The sequence below is a fragment of the Ptiloglossa arizonensis genome, chromosome 8 (genome assembly GCF_051014685.1).
Source record: "Ptiloglossa arizonensis isolate GNS036 chromosome 8, iyPtiAriz1_principal, whole genome shotgun sequence".
Classification (NCBI taxonomy): Eukaryota; Metazoa; Arthropoda; class Insecta; order Hymenoptera; family Colletidae; genus Ptiloglossa; species Ptiloglossa arizonensis.
The window spans coordinates 9,415,400-9,441,297 of NC_135055.1; the positions used below are offsets into that span (position 1 = coordinate 9,415,400).

The 25,898-nt window shown below is 32.9% G+C and overlaps 5 protein-coding genes across 6 annotated transcripts; 2 read left to right on the forward strand and 3 right to left on the reverse strand.

Moving 5' to 3' along the window:
* The first annotated feature begins 100 nt into the window (after positions 1 to 100).
* LOC143149832 (glycerol kinase) lies at positions 101 to 3,587 on the forward strand. 2 transcript variants are annotated; one of them, XM_076317552.1, is made up of 11 exons: positions 101 to 229; positions 307 to 522; positions 835 to 1,093; positions 1,175 to 1,392; positions 1,458 to 1,670; positions 1,810 to 1,920; positions 1,989 to 2,245; positions 2,354 to 2,559; positions 2,668 to 2,805; positions 2,872 to 2,949; positions 3,229 to 3,587. In XM_076317552.1, exons 2-11 carry the CDS (start codon positions 442 to 444, stop codon positions 3,324 to 3,326), a joined length of 1,659 nt encoding a protein of 552 aa, XP_076173667.1. In that variant the 5' UTR covers positions 101 to 229; positions 307 to 441; the 3' UTR covers positions 3,327 to 3,587. The 2 variants fall into 2 exon arrangements, 1 of the variants encoding a protein (XP_076173667.1); XR_012992890.1 differs by lacking the exon at positions 3,229 to 3,587 and having other exon boundaries at positions 112 to 522; positions 2,664 to 2,805.
* Positions 3,239 to 6,426, reverse strand: LOC143149835 (testis-specific serine/threonine-protein kinase 3). The gene is made up of 7 exons (XM_076317554.1): positions 6,345 to 6,426; positions 5,429 to 5,707; positions 5,148 to 5,317; positions 4,897 to 5,046; positions 4,132 to 4,405; positions 3,827 to 4,006; positions 3,239 to 3,750 (listed from the first exon to the last, which is right to left on the reverse strand). The coding sequence occupies exons 2-7, from the start codon at positions 5,576 to 5,578 to the stop codon at positions 3,661 to 3,663; spliced, it is 1,014 nt and encodes a 337-aa protein (XP_076173669.1). The 5' UTR covers positions 5,579 to 5,707; positions 6,345 to 6,426; the 3' UTR covers positions 3,239 to 3,660.
* Positions 6,157 to 7,286, forward strand: Tsu (40S ribosomal protein S12 homolog tsunagi). Its single transcript, XM_076317556.1, has 4 exons — positions 6,157 to 6,329; positions 6,464 to 6,610; positions 6,779 to 7,040; positions 7,120 to 7,286. Exons 1-4 carry the CDS (start codon positions 6,269 to 6,271, stop codon positions 7,148 to 7,150), a joined length of 501 nt encoding a protein of 166 aa, XP_076173671.1. The 5' UTR covers positions 6,157 to 6,268; the 3' UTR covers positions 7,151 to 7,286.
* Positions 7,287 to 7,559: 273 nt separating this feature from the next.
* On the reverse strand, positions 7,560 to 9,568 carry Rpt5 (26S proteasome regulatory subunit Rpt5). The gene is made up of 3 exons (XM_076317553.1): positions 9,411 to 9,568; positions 7,897 to 9,030; positions 7,560 to 7,819 (listed from the first exon to the last, which is right to left on the reverse strand). The coding sequence occupies exons 1-3, from the start codon at positions 9,450 to 9,452 to the stop codon at positions 7,709 to 7,711; spliced, it is 1,287 nt and encodes a 428-aa protein (XP_076173668.1). The 5' UTR covers positions 9,453 to 9,568; the 3' UTR covers positions 7,560 to 7,708.
* A 1,658-nt stretch (positions 9,569 to 11,226) lies between these two features.
* Positions 11,227 to 14,012, reverse strand: LOC143149836 (prothoracicotropic hormone-like). The gene is made up of 4 exons (XM_076317555.1): positions 13,971 to 14,012; positions 12,363 to 12,590; positions 12,119 to 12,256; positions 11,227 to 11,574 (listed from the first exon to the last, which is right to left on the reverse strand). Exons 1-4 carry the CDS (start codon positions 13,989 to 13,991, stop codon positions 11,401 to 11,403), a joined length of 561 nt encoding a protein of 186 aa, XP_076173670.1. The 5' UTR covers positions 13,992 to 14,012; the 3' UTR covers positions 11,227 to 11,400.
* Between the last annotated feature and the right edge of the window lie 11,886 nt (positions 14,013 to 25,898).

The following is a 25,898-nucleotide window of genomic DNA, read 5'->3' on the forward strand; positions in this document are numbered from 1 at the left end:
CAATCAGAACACTTTATTTACCACTATTTTTTTCTCTGTGGATCGGCTTCAGAGTGTAATATAGTTCATGAAACAGTTTATTCAATTAATCGCCACCATTTTTTTAAATAGTAGTATACCAATCTATGTCAATTATATTTAAAAACGAAAATTGGTAGTCGGACAGTTTGTCACGTGCATCAATATATAAAAGTTTCTGTTACTCATTGAGAAGACGATCAATGAAAAGGTGGCAGCAACGTACTTACACGCGATCTCAGGGACTTATTTTTACCAAATGTATTCTATAGTTATCTAACCTTTCAGCATCATGTTTCTTCGAGATTTCCATTGTTAATTTTGCATTCATGGTTACGACATTTGGTACTTTAAACTACCGGTTGATAGTGGATAAACAAAAGTGGGCGATTCTTGACAAGCGTTTGGTTAAGTCTTTATGAAATGAATAAAAATGAGTCGACGAGTAGATATGGACCCTTGGTCGGTGCAATCGATGAAGGAACAAGCAGTGCTAGGTTTTTGGTACTAGGATTTTATTAATTATTTGTAATATTAAGATTTTTTGATTATTTCTAATTTATCAAGAATTCTACAAGAAAGTATATATTTGTAATATAAAATGCAACCATTTGTTACAAAATTAATATATTTTCATTGATAAATCATTGTTTGTTAACAATTAATCTAATTATAATTAAAATTTGAATTTTGAGTTATTTTTATAAATTTTTGAATTACGTATAATTTGTTGTAATTATTATTGTACTTGTTCTTTTTTCCATGCTATATTAAATTCATAAAATCAAACTTATGTCAAGTATTTGCATATTATAGGTGTTTGCTGCAAATACAGCTGAAGTATTAACATATCATCAAGTTTCCATATCGCAATTATGTCCAAAAGAAGGATGGGTTGAACAAGATCCTATGGAAATATTGAAGGCAGTTAGGGAATGCCTTAATCAAACTATATTTAATTTAAGGCAGCTTACTATAGATCCTAGCGATATTGTTGCGATTGGTATAACAAACCAAAGAGAAACCACAGTTGTATGGGACTCTGTTACAGGAGAACCATTATATAATGCTATAGGTAGTACTTAAAATTAGGCTTTCCTTTTGTTTGTAATTGTAATATTAAGGTGTAAACAAATTTTAATCTACTACTTTCTAGTATGGATGGACATGAGAACCACTTCTATTATAGATGATATATTAAAGAAAATACGTAACCACAATAAAAATTATTTGAAACCACTTTGTGGTCTACCAATTAGTCCATACTTCAGTGCTTTAAAATTAAAATGGTTATTGGAGAATGTCCCATGTGTTCATGAAGCACTAGTTGAAAATCGATGTATGTTTGGCACAATTGATTCTTGGTTAATTTGGGTGAGTTTAATTAATAGTTGATATTTTTTTATGAAAAACAGTTGAGAAGATCTTGTTTACCATAGAATTTAACTGGAGGAACAAATTTTGGTGTTCATGCTACCGATGTCACAAATGCTTCAAGAACAATGCTGATGAACATTACAACTTTAAAATGGGATCCTACTTTGTTATCATTTTTTAATATACCATTGAAAATTTTACCAGAGATTCGTAGTTCATCAGAAATATATGGTTATATTCATGACGATATTCTAGCTGGGGTTCCAATATCAGGGGTATGAATTTTGCATAATTAAGAGAGTCTACTACTCTAGACTCCCTTCTCAATTGTACTACAATTATTGAGCTGCACTATATATTTACAATAATATATCTATAATTAGATACAAAAATAACTAAATATTTATCATATAGTGCTTAGGTGACCAACAGTCAGCATTGGTGGGTCAAATGTGTTTGCAAAGAGGACAGGCAAAAAGTACTTATGGCACTGGTTGTTTTCTTTTATATAATACTGGAACTGCTGTAAGGTTAATTTGAAATCTTAGGAAAATATTTTCTCAGAGATAAAGTACTCATAAATAATTTTGAAGATTGTAGATTCATCCCATGGCCTAGTAACAACAGTTGCTTATCAACTAGGACCACAAGCACCACCTGTATATGCTCTTGAAGGTTCTGTAGCCATAGCTGGAGCAGTTATTCAGTGGCTAAAAGATAATCTTGGAATATTATCAAATGTAAAAGAGTGTGAAACTCTTGTTGAACAGATTCCTGGCGATAACCGTGTTACATTTGTACCAGCTTTTGCTGGATTATATGCTCCATATTGGAGAAAAGATGCAAGGAGGTAAATAGAATAATAGTATAATATTGTAATTATATAAGCGTGTAATAATACATAAAATCTTGAACAATGTTACTGTCACATATCTGTTGCAAAGTATTGTCATTACAGTGTTATATGTGGAATTACTGAAGACACTAATTATACTCATATTATAAAGGCAGCGTTGCAAGCCGTTTGTTTTCAGACAAAAGATATTTTAGAAGCAATGAAAGAAGACACTGGATTAACCTTGTCTAAATTACTAGTAGATGGTGGGATGACTAATAATAATTTGTTAATGCAAATGCAAGCTGACATTTGTGGAATTCCAGTTGGTAAGGGAAATTATATGTATACAATTCTTAAAAAGTGTTTGTTTTATATATAAAGAAAGTAAATAAATAAAATAAATATTTGATTACATGGACAATTTTACAAGAAAGTCAGGCCTTTGATGTGTGAGACTACTGCACTTGGAGTTGCAATAGCTGCAGGAAGTGCAGATGGTATACGTAAATGGGATGTGAGAATAAATACTGCCATACCAAATGATACATTTTTGCCTTCAATAACAGAAAATGGTAAATGAAAAATTAAATTCTTTGCATTTATTCAATATATAAAAATCATAATTGTATTTGATATAGAACGTGATATGTTGTATTCACAATGGAAAATGGCCATTGAACGCAGCTTAGGATGGGAACAAATAGCAGATACCAATAGTAAATATAAACATTATTATCTGATAATAATTGTACAGAAAAAATAGTGAAGCTTTTATCAGAAAAACCTTTTTTGTACAGAGAAGTAAACATTAATATTGGCAGTTTCTTTAAAAAATAGGTATACATTAAATGAATGCAGAAGAAAATTATTTCTAAAACATTATTTGTAGTTTTTTCTTATATTTGCTTCATAATTTTTATACTCAAAAATTTTCAATTTTATTTGTTCTAAGTTTTTGTATAATTGATTTGAAAAAATATATAATTCATTTGCAGATGATGAAGAGAATATCCATAGGGTAACTGCCCCTGGTATTTTTGTGATGAGTTCAATCATTTTGCTTATATTTGCTAAGTATCATTCTATGATGTGACTTCACAAGTGCAGTACCATGTACTGTGCATATTTCAAATAATGCATTTAGACAGGTTCTGATGGCTGTCAAGCATTGGAGCAGATTATTGCATAATGCAACTACACCAATTATTGTACTTTGTAAAGTAACATTATTTATAAATATGAAAAACGAACTGAGAAACGAATACAAATAAAGGTGCCATATTATTGTTATAATTTTAATGTCAATTAAGAGATGGGAAATCACAGGAATAATATTTGGTGGCAGTTTAAATTTGTAATATATTTCAAGTACAAGCAATTGTTTGCTTAATTCATATCATTCAAATTTGATGATCAAACTTCGATGATTACAATTCAATATCAGTTATTCCATTATTAATTCCTTTGTTCATTTCATTCATTGTTTTATTTTTCTGTGACACTAAATGTGAAACATCCTAAAAAATACACAAAACTTAACTAGTAAATATTCACAATTACTATAGTAAAAAATAAAAATCATAAAATATTTACCACTAATGTACCACTAGTAGAAGTTTGAGCTGTAACCAATGATACAACAAGCCAAACATCATTTCTTATATTATCAATTTGTAATCTTGTTTGTTGCGGTACAAGTATTCGTGAGATAAGCGAACGACAAGCTTCAGATACCCTTGGTTCTCTTGGAAACGTAACTTTACTTTGTACTTGCTATATTGCAAAAAGAAAATAAACTAGTATAACAGAATTTCTATGTAAGTATAAGTATTGCTATAGGAGAGCAAATTTTATATCGCGTCATTTTATATTGTCTTTTTTTTAATGTACCTGGGTACCTTTAGAAGTTGACTGTAATTTGTGTCATCAAATGGTAATCGACCATAAACCATCGCGTAAAGTACTACACCCATAGACCATACATCAGATAATTGAGGTAGGTAAGGAACTCCCTTCAATATTTCAGGTGACGCGTAAGCATAACTCCCGCAAAATGTTTCACTGAGTGGAGTTATACCATCTTTTGGTATCATTTGTCCACGTGCAAATCCAAAATCAGATAATTTTATATTGAAATTTTGGTCCATTAAAAGATTTTCACATTTCACATCCCTAAAGCAAATTGACCTAGTTACTTTCAATTGTATCTTACAAAGGAATCTTAAGACTAGTAGATCAGGGAAATAAATTTACATTTGAAATGATGACATTCTATAAAATATTTTCTTTCAATAGACATATTTCGTTAGCAATTAAAATTAAAATTGAACAGAATTTTAAGTATAATTTGAGGACTGAATGTAAAATCTGTGAAAAATTTGTTTCTTTTTTTCATATCTGGTTTTAATACAAGCACGAGGGCCAAGACCCGTGCTGGCGTGGGATTGTAGCTCATTAATAGATTGTTGATAAATCTTTTGTGATTTATAGAATATGATAAAATATATCAGTAAAAAAACTTGATACGACCATGTTGCAATGAAAGTGTTACTTATATATTTTAATTATGAAGATTTCGCTGAAAATTTAATAATGTAGATTTTGCTTTCGCGCTAGCCTGGGACTGTACTGTACGATGTGAGTATAATTTATCAATTTTGTACCTATGAACTATACCACGTCTGTGACAATAATCGATCCCTTCTAGTAATTGTCGAAACCATTTACGACTACGCACTTCATCAATATACGTATCACGTCTTATTATGTCCAGTAAACTACCATTTTGAGCGTATTCCATGATAATGTATACGCTAGATATTAATTATTTGTAATCATTAGGTGTTATTAATAAAATAGGTTTTTGAAACAATCACGTTTTTAAGTATTTGAAAAATATAATAAATCAACTAACCGGTGGGTTGTTTCAATTGCTTGCAGAAACCGAATTAAATTTGGATGTTTTAAACCTTTAACAACTTCAATTTCCCGCGGTAGAAATTTTCTTAAGTGTTCACCGGGTGCTTGAAACTTTGAAACGATTTTGACTGCTACTTGGCAAGCATGTCGATCAGATTTTGCAACCTTTGCGTTACATATTTTAATGACAGTTTTTTGTCATTTTCTTAATTACTAATTTTTATTATAAGTTTTATACTTATTAATTTTCATCAAATTGTTTACTATATAACATACTTTTACGGTTGCATATGAACCTGCACCTATTGTCTTTCCTATGGAGTAGCCATGTGACTCGAGAACAGTTAGTTTCTTTTCCAATTTTTCGTCATTTTTTTCTTCTAATGAATTTAATGGAGGTTTATTATCTGTTGATTTAGTTGCCATTTTATGTATAGATAGTTATTCTGGCTGTAAGTATTGAACTTGAATAATTATGGTGAAATTGTGTAATCATATTTTTTACACGACAACGACGTCATTTTTCTTGTTGAGTTACATGTTTTGAGGAATTGCCTGAAAAGATGATTGGTGTTACATGATTTATCAGTTTGATTATGAATTGAAATTTAGCACGAAATTTTTCGCGAAGTATGAAAAGATCGATTGTGAACATTTGAAACGCGATTAACTATCGATGTTTTTGTAACTATACTTCATGTAAGCGTAAAAGAGTTGTTTATACATTTTTAGCAAATACAATTGCCGGTGTTATGATGTATGATAAATTTAATAAAATGGATTTTATAAAAAAATCTGTTGGTCACATATAAATATGAAAAATAAAATTTACAAAATGCTGTTACCTTTTTACTCTCATTATTAATTCCGTTTTATATACTAAGAAATTGTAACAATCTTTAGTTTATATCCTATAATATCAATTTCTATTTTATGGGTAAAATAGAGCGCAGAGTAAAAAAGTTGCCTGTCTAGCTAAGTTATAGCCAATGACTGTAGGTAGGGATTGTAGCCAGTTGTATTTTGTATTGTGTGTAGTACCAAGTCAAAAACACGGTTTTTATTGTCAAGCTTTGGTATTAATTAATGTTGAAAGAAAACATATAAATATTAGTTATGGCAGACGTTCTAGACATTGATAATGCGGAAGAATTTGAAGTAGATGATGAAGGCGATCGTAAGTTTCTGTTACCTTTTTGTTTTATATAACCTCCTCTGCTGTATTCTTGGATTCATTATTGGGTATATTTAAAATATCTCTTACAAACATTAACGATAGTTTTTGAAAATATTGTTATCTATTTCTTTCAGAGGGCATTGCTCGTTTGAAGGAAAAGGCGAAAAGGAGGAAAGGTAGAGGACACGGCGCAGAATTAGTTTCCACTCGCGACGATGTTCGTCATTATGAGTCGATGAACATTGTGGAGGAAGATGACGACGAACCGGGGCCACAAAGATGTAAGAAAGTTCCTTAATCGTTTTACCTTAAAGATTATAAGGATAATATTTTTGTACAAGAAATTTCAAAATAAAGTTTAGTTTTCATGTAAATTGTTTTCTTAAAGATTGGTTCTTTAGTACATTTAAAAAATTGTATAGTTACAAAATTCCATTTTGTATTTGTAGCTGTAGAAGGTTGGATTTTGTTCATAAATTCGATTCACGAAGAAGCACAGGAAGATGACATTCAAGACAAATTTTCTGAATTTGGACAAATTAAGAATTTACACTTGAATTTAGACAGAAGGACAGGATTTCTAAAAGGATATGCTTTGGTAGAGTATGAAACATTTAAAGAAGCTCAAGCAGCAAAAGAAGCATTAAATGGAAAAGAAGTCTTAGGACAACCTATTTCTGTTGATTGGTGTTTTGTAAAAGGACCAAAGAAGTAAGATATATTCTATCTGTAATTATACTTAAAATATTTATGATTATAAACTTTTAATTTGTTTGTTTATTTTGTTTAGAATAAAGAAGAGAAGTCACAGAAGACGATGAAAAAGAAAACAATCATTATTAAACAGAACTTTTATTTCCATTATATATGATTATTTTAAATTAGGAAAGTTTTGTGTTTCACATTGTAAAAATTGAAGTATTGAAAATAATATAATTTGCAACAAAAACTAGTTAACTATGTTTTAGGAATTTTGTCCATTTAAGAATGTCATATTTGGAAGGAACTAATTTAGATTTGTAAAAGTAGACACTTAAATAAATCAAATATTTATTCACATTTCTTTTATATAAATTCTTTATTAATTAAGCTATTAGCATTCTCTATGAAGTATGTAGATCGAAACAAGGTAATATACAGAGCAATAAAAAATATTTTCCATGAAGTAGAAAAATTGTTTTTCCATTTCCAATTAAGACTTCTTTAAATTCACAAATAAAAAACTGTAAAAATGTTTTTCCCATGTTATTTAGTATGCATATGTTGAGCTGACTATTTTACAAACCTCATACACTCCTTATTGAAATTATTTTGTAATTATCTCTGTATTTATTCAATAGAGAAAGTATCTTATTACACAAATCATCAAATAAAGCATATTAGGCATAATAGTTCAGGTTAGCTTTCTTCTTTGCTTGGACCTCATTAATGGCTTCCATTAAGTCCTCATGTGTGACTGCAGTCGCATTACGCCTTAATGCTATCATACCCTGTAAAAAAAAGAGAAATACAATTATTAACTCTAAAATAAAATGACAAAATTTAAGTGTATAAATTTGTTACATACCGCTTCTACGCACACGGCTTTACATTGTGCGCCATTAAAATCATCAGTAGATCTCGATAATTCATCAAAATTAACATACGGAGACATGTTCATTTTTCGCGAATGAATTTGCATTATACGGGCTCTGGCTTCTTCATTTGGGTGTGGAAATTCGATTTTTCGGTCCAAGCGACCAGATCTTAATAACGCTGGATCTAATATATCTACTCGGTTTGTGGCTGCTATCACTTTGATATTGGCAGTTGAACTAAATCCATCTAATTGATTCAATAATTCCAACATAGTACGTTGTACTTCTCTGTCACCAGCTTTTTCAGAGTCAAATCTTTTTGTACCAATTGCATCCAATTCATCAATGAAAATAATTGCAGGTGCTTTTTCTTTTGCAAGTGAAAATGCATCTCTTACCAATTTTGCACCATCTCCGATAAACATTTGAACAAGTTGTGGACCTGCCAGTTTCAGAAAGGTCGATTTTGTTTGTGCAGCACAAGCTCTGGCTAGCAAAGTTTTGCCAGTTCCTGGTGGTCCATACAAAAGTACACCTTTGGGAGGTTGAATACCAAGGTTCTCAAATTTCTCTTTATGTGTCATGGGTAAGACAACAGCTTCTATTAATTCTTGAATTTGTTTATCCAAGCCACCAATGTCTGAATATTGCTCAGTGGGTCTCTCATCCACTTCCATAGCTTTAACTCTCGCATCATATTCAGCAGGCAATGTTTCAAGAACAAGGTAGCTATCTTTATTGACACCTACCAAGTCGCCTGGTTTTAGTGCCTCAGCATCAACCAAACCAATTACGGGTAGAAAATATGTTTGGCGAGTAGAGGTTTTAATAACTGCACATTTGCCTTTTCTTTGGGCATCTAAATCAACAACTGCGCCATCCTCCTCTCCCATATCTTGGGGATCAACATCTAATAGCTCTATAACATTAGATACCAAGTAAGGTAACGTTTTATTTACTTTAATTTTTTCTGTATTTTCTTTGATCTTGTCATTTTGTGCCTGAAGTTCATGAGAAATGCGCATTACTTCGCTCTTCATAATTTTAATTTCATTATCTAATAAGCGTTTACGCGATACAATTTCATCTGTGGACATTCTAAAAACATCTTCACCTAAAGTCTCCTATAGAAAAATATAATGACTGTTATTTTACAATGTTTCAGATTATTAATTAATAATATACATTTTTAAACCATTTAATTTTATACACTTTAAGCTACAAATACTTTCTTTATTACTATCAAAAGTACACCTTTTACTACAAAAGATTTTACCACATAATTTCTTTCAGAAGTGGTTCTTACAAAAGATTTTGAATAGTTATGACTTATTGTTCTGATATTTAATATTAAAAGTTACGAGTTATAAAATACATTTTATACATTAGTAAAGTATAATAAATCATTAACATGTATAACAATATAATTATTTTTATTGTATGCGTTCATTTATATTGCTTGTCATTCTACCCTAACCTTATAATATAAATTTGTATTTTATACCTCTCCATCTTCCCAGATAGATTTATCCTCCAGAGTAGCCATTTATTTTAACAAATTTATTATCTTCAAAACTTATAAAATATGATATCTTTTATGTGTTTATAACTTTCGCGAGTGCTATTCAGAACGAGAGTAAACTATACGACACATTTACTAAATTAGTAAGTTCTAGGGATGTTTGATTTTAAATCGATTTTCTAGAAAATTGATGATTTTAGAGGGCTACCAATTGTTTAAATCGATTCAATAATGTTGATTCTGACATAAATCGATTCTTTTAGTCAAAAATCGATTTTCGATTCGTTCAAACTTTCGTGAAGTGTAGATTCCGTTCTTTTTGAATTACATATGGATTTCATTCCTTTTCTTGCGATAAAAGCGAGTATTTTTCTTGGGCTTCTACATTTTTTTTTATTAGATATTTCCAAAGAATTATTGAAAAGTGAGTACATAGATTTATTGATCTCTCATTAAGTATCGTTGCCACTGGCAACTAGCAGATATTTACCAATTGTTGGAAATCTCCATTCCGGCAAAACAATTATTTTCAAAAACGATTTTTGAATTAATCTGGTAGCACTTGATTTTTTTAGCTTATCAATTCTAGCAATTTCGATTTAAACTCAATTCCATAATTAATATTTTTACAAGAATCGAACATTCTAAAGATTGTGGCGATTAATTTATGTAAATGTTGGATGTGCAAATAACACAACACAAATGCCAATAATAAGAGTTTATTAATAATAGCAACACGAGGAGCACAATAATCGATATACTCTTTCTTAAACATAGAATGTAAACAGTGTTGTGTTTCTTTTGCTTTATACATATACCTCACCCACATGGTGTTGCGAACGCTCTACCAACTGTTAGAGAAAATCTCCAACGCAGGAAAAATATTCTAAAACGTTTATTATTGGATAACGGGCGAATGAAAATTTATTCGAATAATGCCTGTTTTAAAGTAATATTAAATCAAAGGTATTTGCTCGGTTGCAAAATCCGTTGGCTGTTATGCGAATCCGTTGCATAATGTGCCAACGTAATGTAACTGACTCAATAGGGAATTTCGTTAGTCCAATAATAGTCTCGGTACAATGACTTTTGAGTTTACATAATAGTCTCGGTACAATGACTTTTGAGTTTATATAATAGTCTCGGTACAATGACTTTTGAGTTTATATAGTAGTCTCGGTACAATGACTTTTGAGTTTTTCTAGTTTTCCAATTACAATTATTGAATAAATGTGAACGGCGTGGTTGTCGTAATGACGTCAGAGCAATAAGAAAGGGAAATAGATTTGAAAGAACCAAGGTATACATATAAGAAGTAGACAGCGCCATGTGATGGTTAATTAAGCATTCACGCTCACGCATTGTCGAAGTCGACGATGTAACATCAGCCAGCAGCAGATATTTGTCCAGAGTACATTGATTATCGATTATGTTCCCGATTCCACGAAATTGCTGTATTTTCTTTGTCTTACTCCGTTCCTGCAATCTATCCCTTTCGAGTTGATCGAGATATATGGCGCTCTCTTAATTCTAGATCAATTGCTATACGATTTTGGGGCAATCAGAGACTATTCGATGATCACTGCTCAGCGATGCACTCGATGAATAAAATATGTTGCAATCGTAAAGGAATCTGACCTTGAAGAATATGGTCAAAGTCACATTTGCGGGAGATTTTTTTTAACAGATCTCTATCGATTTGGTATAGAATATGTCTGTGATACCTATGACAAAACTTTTATTATGGTTTACGTGTACATACAACTTTTTAGTTTCTAGTATATTATATATTATATATTATGTTCTTTATTCCATTGTATATCATGTTGTAAATTTAATTATGCAACGATTCGAAAAGGTTACACGATATCGGAACAGGGGACAGTTCACAATAGAAAATGGCGTAAAGAACAACTGTTCCGTTTCGGGGAAAGTACGCGCGAGATAATCAGTCCTGTGATCGGTAATACGGTCAATTTCGTTTGTTGCCCGTGTTGAGCACGCAGGCAACTGGCATCGATAACGGTTTCAATTTCCACTTGTAACGCAGAGATTCTGGAAGCGGTGCTTCTTGCAATACGCTGCCATCTGAACTTTGGTCCTCCGGTAGCAGTTCGTTAGCTTCACGTTGTTTCAACACGTACACCTACGGGGGAAAAAGAAAAACAAAGGAGTAGAGTATTCTCCGGACAATCGAAACAATCTTTCTGCAGATCATCCAAATGATTTGAGCGTTTATCTTCGTGAATATTTCCAAAAAATTGGAAATTAACCCTTTGCGATCGTATTAAATTTGGACATTGGTGTCGTAATTTCCCTTGAAAAAGCAGTGATACGTAACATTTAAGATTATGAAGGATAAACAAGATATATTAATTCTTTCGCGAACTTTAGATATACATGTTCATACAACAACGTATTTTAATGTAATGTTTTTATGTAAAAATTATATTTTTACACTTGGTTCGTGAACAGATTCTTTAGACATTCAGATTCGTTCGGAGAAAGTGTAAACTAATAGTTGAATAAAGTATAAGATTAGTATGGTTCCTTGCTGTGGTGGCTGAGAGCAGACATACGACCGTAAAGGGTTAAAAACTTTCAGATTTTCTCGGACGGTAGGCTTAAAACGTATTATTCCAAGAAGGTGGAAAGGAACTAGAATTTTTCAAAATGGAGCACAGTGTTACCGTGTAGTTGAGCAGTTTGCAGGAACGAAATTTATTTTGACAGGTTTTCGGCTTGCAACGCGAAGCAGTCAGGTATCTTGGGTAATGGCCCTCTCCGAGGTCCACTATGTCGTATTCCGTCTGACAGGAACAAACGGACTGCGAACATATTCCAAGTAGAATCGGACTACGTTTGGATAGATTGTAATACCCTGACGAGGAGATTTGCGTTCGTTTCGTTCACGGAAGGAAGATTTCAACGTACCCTGGTCACGACGTGTACGCACGGCGAATCTTCGTTCTGGTGATGGTGATCGACAGCGACGACCATTCGTTTCTGCTGATCGGTTTGCTCGTCGAGCAAACGCTTACCGTACCAGGGAACGTCGCCTATCTTTCGGGACGTCTCCAGGTCCAGCTGTTGCTGGTACTCCTCGTGCCATGGGTCGTTAGTCAGCAACGATTCCGCGACTCGTAACTCGTGCAGTATCATCTGAATCAACAAAAAACACTATAATTGTCATCGGTCGGTTTCTAAGCTTCATTTTGAATAGGCGAAGTAAAAAGTTTTGAGCGTTTTTCGTTAGATGGTTTCAGGGAGCTATATCTCACGATGTATACGTTGCATCCTGTAATTCTATACTGAGATTTGAAGGCTTCTTTAAATAATTTAAAGGCTGAGGTATAACGCTTTGAGAAAAGTTCTCTGACAGTTTCGTGTTTGGTGAATCCAGTTGTGTGTTAGAGCGTTCCAAGGTGGAGGTAAAAGAAGAGAAATATTCGGTACATTGTTCAGTACTGCTATGACCAAGAGGAAAAAACGGAGCAAACGGTGAAAAAATTTGTACTGTTTATGGATCTAATATAATATCGAATGCAACAGCAAAGCTGTGGTTCCAACGCTTCCGTTCTGGTAATATGGACGTCGAAGATGAGACATCCTGGTAGGCCAATCGTTGAAAATGTTGATAAAATTATGGAAATCGTCGAATCGGCACGCGAGCACTTATTTCATTGCCCAGGAACTGATGATTAGCCAGAAAACCGTTTGGAACCATTTGCATAAGGCTAGTCTCGAGAAGAAGCTCGATGTATGGGTACCAAACGAATTGACGCAAGAGAACCTTTTCGAGCGAATCGATGGCTGTGATTCTTTGCCGAAGCGTAACGAAATCGATCGATTTTCGAAGCGGATGGTGACTGGGGATGAAAAATGGGTGACATACGAGAACAACAGGCGAAAAAGATCGTGGTCCAAGCGCGGTGAGCCGGCCCAAACGATCGCCAAGCCCGGTTTAACGACCAAGAAGGTTTTACTGTGCGTTTGGTGGGATTGAAAGGGAATCCTCCACTATGAGCTGCTCCCATTGGGCCAATCGCTCAATTCGGACCTATACTGTCAACAACTGACCAGATTGAACCAGACGATCGACGAGAAACGTCCAGAATTGGCCAATAGGAAGGGTGTTGCGTTCCACGAAGACAACGCCAGGTCGCACACATCTTTAACGACGCGTCAAAAGCTCCGAGAGCTTGGATGGGAGGTTATATCGCACCCCCCGTATAGCACAGACCTGGCACCGAGCGATTATCACCTTTTCAAGCATTTGAAAAATTTTCTTCATGGTAAAAAAATAACTTCAAGAGAGACTCGTGAAAACGAGCTGGTCTAGTATTTTACCTACAATAGGGACGAGGACTTCCTCGATCGCGGAATTACGAAGTTACCTTAAAAATGGACAATAGTTATCGAACGAAACGGCGCATGTTGGATCCAAATCCGAAAATTCTAACTTTGTTAATTTCATCGTCGAAATGAAGTGAATGAAACGCTCAGAACTTTTTACTTCGCCTATTATTTCTCATTACTCACGCAGGCGATCAAGATCTTCATATTACTGCGACTGATGCGCGATGGGACTTCGACTGAACGATCGTTCCGTCGTTAACGAGTCTTATATATATGCGAAATCGTCGCGCATAAAGCAGGGATGAAGAAAACAGGAAGTACCACCCTCGATCGAGACGCGCCCTTTTGTCGACACAACGAAAGAATCCATTAACATCACAGGATCTTCGTCGAAAGTGGATGTGCGTCAAGCGCCAACCTTTCATTCACCCGTGACACCTGTCTTAATTCGAAGAAAATCTCTCACCGTCTATTGGCGAGATCGAAATAGGATCCGTCCACCCACGATACAAATTCTCTGGTTACTGTAGCGAGAGAATATTTACGTGTAGAATGCTGACCGCCTTATGTATCCAATTGGATACATATGTAGCTTCAGACCGCCGCGTGTAACAATTTGAATATATACGTATATTTTCCATTTACCGATATTTAGCTACGAACCGAGAATATAGAATTTATTTCACGCGATACAGTATTTTAAGCTTTCGCTTGTGTCTTCGTTCGAATGGATCTTGGTTTAAGAAAGTACTTTAAAGTTAAGTATAATCTGGATTAGAAAGTAGCATAATCTCTCATTTGGGAAGATGTCTACGCGTGAAATGAATGTTGTCGAAACACAGTTGTGTCGTTTTCAAGTTACCGAGTTTTCAAGTTTTCGGTTTATCGCCGAAGTGATTCTTCTTTTTAAATTAGCCTGTATATTCACAAACTCGAGTCAATTTTTTATCAATGAATAAATCAGTGTCGAAACAATGTTTTTGATAAATTTTCTATTCTTTATTTTATGGAGTTGGTCAGTTTAGACGATTTTTGACTAATTGACAACTGAGACGTCGTATTCGAAGTATTGCACGGTACGTTATAGTGTTGGGTGAAGATATTACTTTCGATTCGAAGAAACACCAAATAACTCTTACTGAATACTTCGAAAATGTATTTATATATATTTTAATGTTGGAGAATCTTTAAAAGTAGCACTCGAATATTCAGAATCAAAAAAAATTAATTTTAATACAAAATGCTCGTGATCATCTTCGCATCGTGGAAACGTCGGTATCGTTAAAAATGATATTTTTGGAAGTGAATTTTCGTAAAAAAGAATTCCTTGGAAATAAAAGCAGTTTCCAATGTACATCGGTTGATTCATTGCTCACTGCAACAAATTTAATAACGCTCTATACGTTCAATTTTTCCAGACAGAAGTGCTTCATTCGCTGTCACTGTTGAGTGATTTATTTTTAATTGGCTGATTGTATGTCTTCATACGTTGGCTGTACGATCCTTAATTTCGAGGACTGCCCTACTAGTATTTGTTGTTTCCGAAACTCTGACAGTTTGATTGCATTAAGATTGATTTCTTACAAAAATTTACGCGAGATTACAGATACAAAGATCGCAAAATTTTGAAAAATAATTTTGTACATCGTTCTTTCGATATTATTTTCTTAGCGTCGTTCTTAAAACTTTTCTATTATAGTAGACTGCGAAATAAGTTCTTTGCGATTTTGGATTTTAATTTTAAATAAACGTAATCTGGAAAATGCAAAATAATTTTCTTTTTCTTTTTTTAACTAAAATACAAAAAGAAAAGTTTTATGTTGCGAATTTTAATAAAGCTTCTATTCTAATAGGTACGTAAAGATGAAACCATCTGTTGTATAATTGATTACTGTACACTTTTAATGTGTTAAAGGAAAAGGAATTTAGGGGATGATATTGCGAGTTAATTTAAGTTAATTGAAGTGCCAATTACATCGGGGCTAATGATCAAGGTATTTAATTACGTGGCAAGACGTGTATTAAATATGAGCTCGGAAAGGTGAAGACATAACTTATAGGTGTTCGTTAAAGTAAAATATTATGGTGTCACTTGTCTCTTCATTAGCCAAGAAAAATGCGTTATTGTAACGAACCATATTACGTTACAGGAGTTCTTAACCTGTTTTACGTTAATCAGTATCACCGTGTTTCAGAATTCTTGTCTTATATTATAATATTTCAAATAAAATGCCGCGCGCACACCAAATTTAATAATCGCCAAAATGCTAATGATAGTCCTTTTTTATCGATCCAAGCACACTATATTTATGTCGTGATTATCTCAGTAATATATTATATTTGTCCAGAGTTCTAAAGAAGAGATTTTTAAGTAATTAAATTGTCTGACCCAATCCATTGCTTACTACTGATTAAGCAGATTTTAGTTGTCTCGGTATATTAATGAAATAATTGTGACATGAACCTAGGGTATACAAATTTGTCTTCAAAACAGAAGATGAAGACTCCACTGTAAACAGCCATATTGTGATTGATGATGACTGAAACTTAATATCGATAATTAATTACGGCATCATTCACTTTAGACAACTCTATATTTATGAATCAGTGATTTTTGTACTCTTAGAACTTTAATATATTTAAATATTTAAGGATGAATCAACACTATCTTTCTTCAAGCAAAACGCAAAAGAAAAAAATTTTATTTGACCTAATAGAACCTAATAATTAACGTCTAATTTATAATTGAACTATAGACGTTAAATTATTCTACTGTTGCGTGTTACATTTATTTTCTTATCGCTTAATAAATATTATTCTGTTCGCGAATATGATATTATTTGTTACATATTATCTGTGTGAACTAACACCTGGGACAGATCGAAGTATTGAGGATCTATTGTATTCTCCACAAGAAAGAAACGACCCAACAATGTAGCAACGAAACGACACACACTCTATTTTTCATGAATTGCTTTCAACATTGATAAATGCTCGTTCTTCGAATTCCACGATTAAAGTTTTCGCGTGAAAATGATCTATTATTAATGTCTCAGCGCCAAGTTGTTGCGCAATCCGTGCAAGAGAGTCATTTATCTCGGTTCATCCGTCATCCAATAGCAAGAGACCGTTTCCTTGTTTTGTATACGACGGGGTGTATATGCCTTAACGGTGTTGTTTCTCACAAAATGACTTGCTTTGATAAATAGGCTTGACGAACTATGAGGAACACGCCTCTCTGTGGTCTCTTAACTTTTTTACTTCTTCTCACGGCTCGAGTAAATATCATTCGTTTTGTTTGGAAGCATTGCAATATTTTTACGTTATTCTGTTTGCTTCAAACATTCGTTCTCTCGAAGAAGTGACTTTTTCTTATTATGAATGGTGTGACTTTTAGTTACGTACGTATATTTTTCTGAACGAATGTATAGTACATACGTATTACAATAGTAAGGAATCTGCTAATAAATATAAATTTATCAATTATTTTTAACGTCTCTCTTCCAGTTTTACAAGTTCTATTAATAATTACATAAAATTAAACATTTAGTTAAACCTTTTTCACGTTTCGGATAAATATCAATTTTATTCCAAAAATAGAAATTATGCAATATCTTTCTTAATTTCTTGAGAATTCTCGAGAAATGAAAAATTCGCATCATGACTTTGGTAAACCGAAACATCTCAAATTCCAAAGTTATTTTAAGTTCATCTGTGATGCAAATAAACGCTACAAAGAACCATAATAACGCTCATTAATGTAAAGTGTTTGAAAATAAAAACACTTGATTTTTCAACTTCCTTAGGGGCAGTTGATTAACCGTAGAATCGAAGTTCGAAAAAAGATTGAACAAAGATTGTTTTTTTATTTCCAATGTACAACGAAAGTTTCTTGGTGCATTGTCAATGAGAACAAGCTGTTAACTTTGTTTTATAGTTACGAGGCATCTACTGCTGTATCTTTTATTTAGAGTAAGATGCGAAACGAGGATTCGTGGCCTTTAATACGCCAGGCAAAATATGTAGATAACAGATAACAACAAGTGCTTTCAGAAAAGTACTCTTCTCCTCGTGTGGCAAGATCCGAGATTGATTTCAGTTCTTCTTTCCTGTTGGGAAAATCTCCTCGAGAATTGATTGTTATGGAATTTTCACAATATTCAAGACGGAGTCTACGGTTATGCGTTATGAGGTACTCAATGCTACAAAAACTCTTCAGTATATCAATTGCGTATTGATAATTGAAACGTATGATCATATTGAAAATAAATAATTATTATAATAAATATAGATTGTACGAGCATAAGCTATTATAAAATGTATATGCAAACGTTTCAACCTCTACTTCGGGTTCACTTTAGAAGAATATAACTTAACTAAATTAATACGAAAATTTTACTTCTAATTGATAGCGAATTAATATTTATTATTCGAAAGATATGAAATTATTAGATCGTACGATGTAAACATACAACATGTGATTTCTTACGATGATAATAAATATTTGTTTTTCTTGCTTGAAGATGGGACGAGAGAAATTGAATAAATGGGGCGAAAAGAGTTTTAAAATGAACAATAATTGGATGAATCTATATTTCGAAAGTGCTTTGGTTTCTGAACAGTTATTTCATGTTCGTTCTATTTAGGGTTCGCTGGTAAGTGAAACGGTGAAAATCCAAGGTGTCACATCCGTTAAGAAATATCGTTCCCTTCGTCTAATTTTTTAAAGGCTTGTCTGACGTGGCTGGAAACTTCAGTCAAAGTTCCACCCCAATATCAAGTTCTCTGGCAACGTTACGAAGTTAAGGTGTCGTCCACGATCTAACAACGGGGAAGAGATCATCGAAGACGCTGCAAAGCCTTTTAGACTCAACGCTGTCAAATTACGGAGACCCGACCTATATTCACAGTGTCGGACGTTTTTCGGCGAAATTGTATGTTATAAAAAGCCTGCATATAGCGTTCACTTTTAAGTGCTGCGCCCTGTACGTGACACTCGGTACGAAGTTGAAAGGCAAAGTGGCGAACTAAAGCGTCGAAGTTCTCATCGGTGACCTGGTTCAGAATGTTTTTAATGAAAGTGTCCCGGTGATTGGAAGTCACTTTGATCTATAGTGAACGATCGCGAGAGGTGTTTGTCGTCACGCATCGAGTTTACAGTTTCTTTTCGTAAATGGAGTTCCTGCTGTAACATTGCAATCATTTCCTAACTGAGAAAACGACTGTCGGACGATCCTTGTAGAAATTTTGAAATTAAATATAAATTATACCTAAGTACAAACTTAAAGGGACCGTTGAATTCGAGAAAGATAATAACCAAGGTGTGGGATCGAAATGATCGAAACATGTTTTTGGCAATTGTTTAGAAGTTTGCCCTCCTTACGGATTTCAATGATCGTAAAATATATTGTCAAAGTCATCATTATAAATAACTTTCTCCTATATATGTTATCGTCGCTCAGGTTTAGTTATGCAGTTACACTCCTTTGTTTATCCTCCTTTTAAAACAACGAAAAATACCTTGAGATTTTGATTCTTAGTTTGTAAGTTAATGGGTTTTGTATTTTAATGTGTAAAAGTATTAAATATTCGCTTCTGTTGCTATAGTAGGTAGCCACGTGTTTATGTAATTACAAAAAGATATAAGTATAAATAATTATTCATTCAAAATGATACTAATCCAGCAACTACGCGATACCGATGGACTCTGACGATATTAATATTTCTGAATAGATACGTTCTGCTTGTCAAGAAGATTCTGAAATATTGATAACAATTTTGTGGACCGACGAACCATATTTTTAATCGTAAAAGTCAATAGTATTGGTCTACCCAAAATTCACACTTTACTACACAAAATTCACAAGTTAAAATTAGTTTTAATTGTTTGTGCGACATTTTAAATGGCTTCATTGAAGGAAACTTAACAGGTCAACGATACCTTAACTTCTTGGAAGAAAAACCCTTCCTTTTAATATTAGAAACTATGTGTATTTACAACAAGATGGATGTCCAGTCCATAATGTTCGCTTAGTTTGTAAGTGTCTCAATTCTGCATTTAAAAACCATTGCATAGAAACACATGGTCTAGATCCTTGGCCATCGTGTTCTCCAGATATGTCTTGTATAAATTTTCATCTATGGGGATACTTGCAGTCTATCCTTTACGAAAAACTGATGAATAATATTTAAAAACTCCAAGAATGTATAATACATGCTTCTAACGATATAAATCATAACGTGTTAATTCATGCGATAATTAAAAGTGTTGTATAAATGATGGAGTATGAACTCCAGTTTGGTTATTGGCTGAAATATGTAAATTCAATTTATTTCGTTTACTTCATTTATTTCATTGTGCAACGTTTCCATATATCGTTCGTGTTTATAAATTTGCAACAAGTTTCGTTATTGTTGTAACATTTGTTATTATATGGATGCTGAGGAGCAGCAAATTTTTTTGAAAATGTTTAATAAATACGATGTGTTCGACTCGACGTTGTTGATAATGTTTTATTTATATCGTGCATGCTCGAATTATCCAAATTACTTACAAAGGTTAAATGTTTACTGACACGTTTAATACTTTTACTTATTCCTTACCGTTTTAAAAAATTTTGATTGGAAAATCAGACGTCATCTGTACGTAAGAACAAAACTTTTTCGAAAAACTCTTTCGCGAAGATTTGCAGGGTTAACAATACCGAGGTGGTTACATCCATATTTTACGGTAGCTGCGACTTTCAAGCAGAAGGTATCTATTCGCGATCCAAGAAGAAAGTTCAAGTTTTGAGAGACATTGCGTAGATTGCGGCCAACTCAGACGGAATTGCTAGCCATTAATGCGAAATTGCGCCCTGTGCAACTTTCGAAGTGTAATTGTTCTTCAGTCTTCCTCCAATATAGCATTTCCTTCTTGAAAACCGATTCCAGATGTTGTCTTGGAATCTCAAATTTTCTGCATCGTGTTCTTAGAACATGTAAACAATGCAAAGATTATGAAATCGGTACGATTATATTGATGTTAATCACTACATCCCTATCCTAGAAATATTTATGAGATGTCAATCGATTCTACGCATTTTTAAATTAACTATAGCAAATTTTTATCCATTTATTCCGATACGTTTAAAATTTCAAGAAGATTTGATATTTCTTTTGTGTAAATAAAAGTGTATGGTCTAATTAGTTTATATCCCTCTCACAATTTTTAGAAGCTATGTTATAGATTATTATTTTCTATTACTAAAGAGAACTGCAGTAGTGCAGTCAAAACATTGGAAATAGAGTCAGTTAAAGCTACTATCAAGATCGAGTCAATTCTTTTATAAAAGCAGTTTCTTTAGTGGTTAGAAAAATATTCAATTTAAAGAACCAAGTATCCGTGAATTGAATATATCAGATTAAATATTATACAATGGTCGTTACCCACTTTGTAATTGCACTTTGTGATTTCCCAGAAAAGATTAGATTGCTTGACTTGTGACCTTGTATACACGCCAAGTAAATATTTCATTGCCCTTTGAACTAGAATTATATTAATCTCTGCAATATTTATTGTTTGGTACTCACAAAGTTTGTAAAATTGATGGGAAAAATTGAATGAATTTTTTTAAACGTAGCCGTTTTATTAATCCGTATTTATGTCATTTATTCTTGTTTAAATGATAATTGAATTCACATAAATTAAAGAGCGTTCAGTTTTGAAATACGATGTGAAAATTAAAGCTGATTGTAGAATATTAAAGATAATTATTTCAAATTTTTATTAGAAATAGCTGGAATAAGAATAAACATGATTACTCTGTCCCTTCGAAGTGTAATCGCAAAATCAATACTAATAATACGGAAAACTGACTTAGGAAGTAACGCGTTATGAATTTGTGTCTGTTAATTATTGCGTTCAATTTTTTTTTAGCGGAGATTATGTGTCACAAATAGTAGTTGTGCAAAATATTATCGATTTGTAATCGATAAATTATACAGTAAAATTATCTTCAGGTGTATTTTCTTGATGCACATAGTACGTAGTCAAGGTACAAGATGTCGCGTAAATGCAGCAGCATATCGCTCTGTAATTTTATTTTGTAAATAGTCAAGATAACAAGCTTGATGATGTGTACATATGTAAAACTGCTATAAGATCGTCACGAAGATTATGTAACCAAAGTGTTCTTTTACTTTCATTCTCTTCTAGGTCTTGTTTAATATTTTGATTAAAACAATTGGGATGTTTCTAAAGAACTCAGGAGAGCGAATAACAATGTGAATCGAAAGGAATACTAGTTCATCTAGAATAAAATTGGTATTAGCGACATGTAAAATTAACGTGCAGCTTGAGAGCATAGTAAACAGTGAATTTCTTGCAAGTTAAATTATTTACTTGTAAGAAGTACAAAAAAGTTACTTGAAATATGAACAAGGCGTAATAACTATTGTTGATAATTGATAGTTAATAGTTGAGTTAAATTTATATAAGATATTCTACACAAATTATTTCCACGTTTCTGCTTTTAATGATTAAGAACAGCTTTATTTTAATCGTGCATTTCTTAACGCGATGTCAACATTAGTTTTTTTACGAATAATCACGTGTTTCGAATAAGTTCTAAACAATAATTTTTTATTTAGATTTTCAGATATTCGTGATAGGTATAGTAAAATCTTTATCATCCGGACTTTCATTATCTGTTATCATCTGTTTTACTGTTCGAATGTTCTACTATCCCAACAGAGCATTTCCTTGTAGAGTATTTTTCTTCTCATCGAGACATTCTTTTATAATGGTTAAAATTAATTCTAATTAGAAGAATTTAATATGAAACTTGCATAGCAATACACGATAGATTTTTTGGAGAGTTCAGGTTCAGTGGAATATTACGTGTTTAGTATTGACCAAGATCATAGTTTATTTGCGGCGACGCGCAGTGATTCAAAGCAGGATAAAATTCTAATTTTTTCTCTGCAAAGAAAGGAATTATTTTTAATAGGATTTCATAGTAGGATAGTTGACGTATCAAACCCCATAAAAATTTTCGAAAAATATCTTAAACTTATGTGAAAAATATAATATTGAAATTGGAGTATAGAATAGATGCTATTTGTAGCAGGGGACATCATTAAGATTACAAGTAACTGACAAAATTTAATAAGGGAAAGTTGTAGTAATTTGTTTATATACATATAAAGGAAATATGTAACATACATTAAATCAATAATTTACAACACGAATTTAACAAAAGTGAATTTTTAATCGACTTTAATTGAGTAACTTTTTTTGTGACAGTAAGCGTCGATGTCAGACTTGATTCTGATTATTAAATCAACATTTAGAGAATATAACTAAAAAAGTTTCAGCTGTGTAAATTTGCGAGTTTGGTGATAGGATTATTTTTTAACAGTTGTCAGAATTAACGCGTCCATAGTACAGATAATGAGCCATACTATTACACGCTTACTTAGCTTTCTAACTATTACTATTTATTTAATTAACTAAAACACGAATATTTTTTTTCTCGAAATTAATAACTAGTTTTAGTGTTTCCTTAGTCTACCGTAAACATCTTAAGACTCTCAATTGATTAATCCAAACTTGATTTAATTTTAGATCCGCCATTTTACTTTTATTGATTATTTATTATTTTTATGAATTCTGACTACGTAATAAATAAATTCGATATCTCATGAATACTAACACAAATATTACAATTATTTAAAATATACACTCAACAAATTGGGTCTACTATTTTTTTTTTATCTCAAATTCGATTTTTATTTCAAATTCGTAATCAGTGACCTCGAAAACATTCCGATACAAATTTTTGTGTAAATTATTGCTTCCATATTGAGGTTGTCGAATTTTTTCCGAATATCAAATTACAGTGTAAAGTTTGTCAGAGTAGTGATATTGTTGTAGAATCGAGTATTGTGTTTGTGAAGTGATTATTATAATAGAAGGAGGTTCATAAGGTATAAATTTATTTTGTTTCTCGATAAATATTCACTACGGATTAGCAAATACTACATTTAATGCAATTTTGGAAAATCTTCGTTGCAGTGTAAAATTTGGGTTTGAAGTAATAGGGTCTGTCTATAAATAACACAAGAATATAGAAGTACAAAGATATTCTTTGTTATTTGGAGTGAATTCGTTGATTGACAAACACAGCAATAGAATACTCAATATTATGGTAAAATCTATTTGGTGTCAACATGCATTTTGAACAATGAATATTTGCCACACCTAACAATTATGAACGTATTAGGAATTGTTGTTATCTCGTAAACAGAATCATTTGCCGAAGGTATGGACAGAAACAAATTACCACTGTTGAATGACAGGTATAAACGTCATTCCAACAGCAAAATTTGGACAAAAAATTGTAGATTAGACGTAAATAGTATTTTAATTGTACTTCTCATTGCCTAAAATTTTAAACACTTTTATGTCGAAACAAGACAATGAATCTTTTGTATCTCGAGTCTCATCAAATTTATTCATTTTCAAGGATGTTAGAGTTGGGAAAAATGATAAAAAATGATGTTTGACTTTGAAGTGTCAGAAAATAAAAAAGAAAACCATTTTTCTTTTCATTTTCGTAACTTCCCTGCTCCGAAAATTTTGTGCAGTTTCAGAATATATTTGACATTTGGTTTCGGATTTACAGTCGAAATACTAGAACTCTCACCATTCAAGGAGAATTTTTCGAGAGCTACTTTGAAACGCGACACGGTCGCTTTTAATATTTGGATAAAATGAAAAATTATACACCTTTTCACGATATATATTCAAAAGATATGTAACACAATGCCGAAAATCACAGATTGTCATCTTCTCTATTTTGTTTTAAAAACGAATTCCAAAGATTATCTTCTTTCAGCCTTCTAAATCTCCCTTTTTGAAAAATCATGGATACTACCTTGATCAAAAAGTTTTAGGACTGTCCCCCGTGTGTCGCTGTCAATCACCCGATTGTTTCTTTTTTTTTTTTGTTAGGTTACCATATCTGTCATTAACACTTCCTTCCAATTTCAGCATCATAGCTTGATATTTGTAAAAGTTACGTTGTACTGAGCACATCTCCTTTGTTCGTGTCTTCGATTTTGAAAATGGCATCATTTGAGCATCAACGAGTTTGCATTAAATTTTGTGTAAAAAACGGATTTAACGGTCCGCAGACCTTGGATATGTTGGAGAAGTGTTTCGGCAACGATACTCTTTCGAGATTAAATGTTTTTCGATGGCACGAACGCTTCAGAAGTGGTCGTGAGTCGGTCGAGGATGACAAACGCAGTGGCAGGCCGACAACGTCGAAAACCGATGAAAACATCGATAAAATTCAAGAAATGTTGTCCGAAAACCGCAAATTGACCATCAGAGAGCTGGCAGAGGACTTGAACATTGCTTATGGATCCGTTCAAGACGTTTTGGTTAGTGAATTCGTCAAAAAAAGCCAGATTTGTGGGCAAACAACTCGTGGATTTTGCACCACGATAACGCACCGGCGCACAATGCGATCCTTATCCGCGAGTTTTTTACGAAAAACAACACGAACACTATCCAGCAGCCTTCAAATTCACCAGATCTGGCTCCCTGCGACTTTTTTCTGTTCAACCGAATTAAAAAACCGCTTCGCGGAACGCGTTACAGTACCCGAGAGGAGGCCATGACAAAATCGAAGACGGCTCTGATGGACATACCGAAAATTGAGTACCAGCGGTGTTTCGAGGATTGGATCAAGCGCTGGCGCAAGTGCATTGCAGTCAATGGGGACTACTTTGAAGGGGACCATATCGATTTGGACGAATAAATTTGTATTTTTGATTTTATGAATAAAGTCCTAAAACTTTTTGATCAAGGTAGTACTGTTACAATGAACACATTGTATAGTAAGTCGTGCTACGATTAGACAGGGGCAATTAAATTGCGTTTCACTAGTAGATAAATTCTAAAGATTCTGAGATTTGTTTTAACATTTAGTTAATCGTCTTAGATCGCAGATTATACTACGGAAATCTCAGTTTACTAGTTTGCATCCCTGAACTTCCTCCCTCGCTAGCACTCAGGTTAATTAGCGTTCTGTTGTGGTACGGTTACGACGCCGCTCTAAC